At 34.0% G+C, this 3,107-nt stretch overlaps 1 protein-coding gene across 1 annotated transcript; it reads left to right on the top strand.

The window, feature by feature from the left end:
* The first annotated feature begins 514 nt into the window (after nucleotides 1–514).
* Nucleotides 515–2,094, top strand: LOC107683315 (cilia- and flagella-associated protein 43-like). The gene is made up of 6 exons (XM_016479371.1): nucleotides 515–548; nucleotides 949–1,202; nucleotides 1,342–1,438; nucleotides 1,533–1,700; nucleotides 1,824–1,974; nucleotides 2,053–2,094. Exons 1-6 carry the CDS (start codon nucleotides 520–522, stop codon nucleotides 2,092–2,094), a joined length of 741 nt encoding a protein of 246 aa, XP_016334857.1. The 5' UTR covers nucleotides 515–519.
* The last annotated feature ends 1,013 nt before the right edge of the window (nucleotides 2,095–3,107 follow it).

Here is a 3,107-nt window from a genome sequence, read left to right as displayed (position 1 = left end):
TAATAATAATTATTATTATTATTATTATTATTATTGTTATTATTAATAATAATAATAACAATAATATTGTATTCGTCTCGTTTGTAAATATATTTATAAAAATGTTCTCATCTAATCGTTGAAACTACCTAATAACATTAATAAAACATAACATTATTAAAACATAATGTGTGTGTAATATCAAAGAGCATAGAAGCAATATAATTTCTTTGGTAATATATGTACGATGTGTTATAGGTACCATACATATATGATGTGTACGATATGTTATATTTTTATATTATATGATGTTTATTATAAAGGTTTATAATATTATGATTATATTATTATCATATAATATTATGATGATAATATTATAACATAATATATTATGTTTCTTATGTGTAGCATAAACTTAAAACAAATAAAATGAATATAATTGATACTATAATCAACATGAAATGTTTGTTACTCGAGTCCGCGTGCTATGGGTTGCTATGGAAACAGACGCACGCTCAGAGGGTGAGCTGACGGATTGAAATGGATGTGCTGGGAAACTTGGAAGTTCGGTGAGTTACGAATCATATCTTTAAGAAGACTTGGACAATCTTTAACCTTGTTTCCATAGCTGATCATTAATTTGGAGCCTGTAAAGTTATCCTGTCTTGAAAAACAAAAACAAGTTCTGCATCAGTATCATAGCTAGCTAACGTTACCTAGCATTGAGCAGAAAACACTCTGGTGTATACAGCGCACACTGGAAATACTGCGGGTGTTATAAAGTAAATGCATTTTAAACGCACTAATCTCAAAATCAAAAAAGAAGAGAAAATCAACTTTAAAAAACACAAACTATATAAAAACAAATAAGATATGAACGAATAATGTATTCAATGCAAAGATAAGAGTTAATACAAAGTAACATAAATAGTAAATAATGCTACTTTTATTTTTATTACTATTTGAAAGGTGGGTGCAAGGATTCAACAATGGCACATTTAGATTTGTCGACAAGAAAACAACATGCTACACCTGTGGGAACTTTATTGTTTTCCTCAATATGGAAACTAAGTCGAGGAAGACTCTGCAGAGTCCTGGTTCTGGTATTGGGGCCTTTACAGCCAGTGGGCATCGCAGATGTCTTGCCTTCTCTGACCTCAAACTCAATCCTTCCATCTTTGTCTACAACTATCCAGAGCTTGAGCAGGTGTGTAAACTGAAAGGTGAGTCCATTTTTTTTATATATTTCCTTGAACAACAAGCCACTATAGCTGATTGTAGTTGCTCTTAAACTGTTTTAGTGCACACACACTTTTATAAATGTATAAAAGTTACACTTTTAGTGCTTTTTCATGTTTTTAGGCACAACTAAACTGGGCTATACAGCTTTGGCACTGTGTGACACTGGCCCTTATTTAGTCTGTGCTTCCTCCATGCCTGATCACACCATCTCATTGTGGTAAAATGCATGTTTTATATTAGTCTGACGTTTGCTACAGCAATTATTTATATTTTGCCTTTTTTAATATAATATTTTAATATCCACTATTTAGGAACTGGGAGAGCAGCGTTCTCCTTTGTAGCCATCCACTCTTGGGAGAGGACGTCACAGCATTGGTTTTTAACCCCATGAACTGGTGTCAAATTGGTGCTGTAAATTTGAGGTCCCTTACTATCTGGAATGTTGAAAGATGTGACAACTATCATTTGATGAAGCCTAGGTAGAGTGTCTCTCCAGCAGATGTCACTGTTATTTACACATGGATTTCATATGCCAACATTAGGATTAATGCACGGACAGTGTTTATTTTACCCATTATCCTTTCTTTATGTTTTCTTGGCAGTGCTGTCGATCTCCCCGCCGCCGATGGTTCAGTTATTGAGTGTGAAGCAAACCTGTCTTGTATGCTCAGTAGGAAGTTGACACACTTAGGTCCTCAGATGCCCATTTCAGCAATCGCTGGACTGAGTGGAGACAGAGCTGACGATTTTGTGGTATGGGTTGTTTCTCCAGTAGAGTGTTTTCTTATATATCAGTAGTTCTCCTGAAGTAACACTTTATTTTTTTGTCAGAGTCACAGCATAATAGAATTTGTCTGTCCCAACAGCCTTTGAAACAAATAAAACCAAAACTGTGTCCAAGTGCCATCTGCTGGTCAACTTCTTCTGACCTATATGTTGGTTCCAAGGAAGGTTTCCTGCTTTGTGTGGATCCTGACACTTTGCTTGTCTCTGTCCTATATAAACCTCAAACTGAATTAAATCCCACAGGTAAACTCATACTTGATACATATCAAATCAGAACATTTGAGCATTTCACATGTCAATTTTTTAACTAGTATGAATTTTAGACTTAATGTAGTTCCTTGTCTTCTTGAGAGCTTCATTTAATTGCACTTGTTGTAATTTTACATCACAGATGACAGTAAAACATCCCTGCAGGAAGGCAGCTTCCAGAGCTTAGTAATACAAGACTGTAATGTTTTTGCTGCAGGAATGGTAAGAAATTGTATTTGTCATGACACTAATATGAGCCCTGAAACTACACATTAATCTGTTTTCAAGTGAGACATGATTTTAGCCCAATTCAAGAGCATTTCCAAACCTATTACAGGAAGGCATTTTACGAAACATACAAATTAAAGGAAACAAATTGGAGGTAGTGCAGACTTGGGCTTTGGAGGAGGCAGCCTCGTCTATATGCTTTCCCCCCGATGGTGAGACACTGCTGATAGTTTCTAATACAGTAAGTGTTTATATTTTATGATGTTAGTGTATTTTTTATGATTCGTGTTAAAATAATATTAATGTAAAAACAGTTCTGTTATAATATACATTATATGAATATAATATCTAATTAATATTTTATTTAAAAATGTCACGATAAAAACTCACAAAATTCTTATAATGCAACACAATACAATAAAGACAATGCTGAGAAACATAGTTAATACATTTCGGTTTTGCTTCATAGGGCTGTGTTTACAGATTGAAACCACTACTGAATGATAACATTGTCAAAGTTCTGGATGTACTCTGTGGAGATTTTGTGGCTGTTGCTCCATTATACACTGACAGAAGCATTTGTTTGGTAAAAGAACATGTGGTGTCAATTGGTTAATTAATCA

The sequence above is a fragment of the Sinocyclocheilus anshuiensis genome, unplaced genomic scaffold (assembly GCF_001515605.1).
Source record: "Sinocyclocheilus anshuiensis isolate Anshui unplaced genomic scaffold, SAMN03320099.WGS_v1.1 C33163427, whole genome shotgun sequence".
Lineage (NCBI taxonomy): Eukaryota > Metazoa > Chordata > Actinopteri > Cypriniformes > Cyprinidae > Sinocyclocheilus > Sinocyclocheilus anshuiensis.
Note: the sequence above shows the minus strand (reverse complement) of the source record. Positions and strands in the feature narration are given on the sequence as shown.

Bases quoted from the DNA above. Each gene is read 5' to 3' on its own strand.
- LOC107683315 (XM_016479371.1), top strand. From the start codon at position 520: ATGGATGTGCTGGGAAACTTGGAAGTTCG. The intron at 549-948 runs GTGAGTTACGAA...ACTATTTGAAAG, and splicing joins CTGGGAAACTTGGAAGTTCG to GTGGGTGCAAGGATTCAACA. The intron at 1,439-1,532 runs GTAAAATGCATG...TCCACTATTTAG, and splicing joins GATCACACCATCTCATTGTG to GAACTGGGAGAGCAGCGTTC.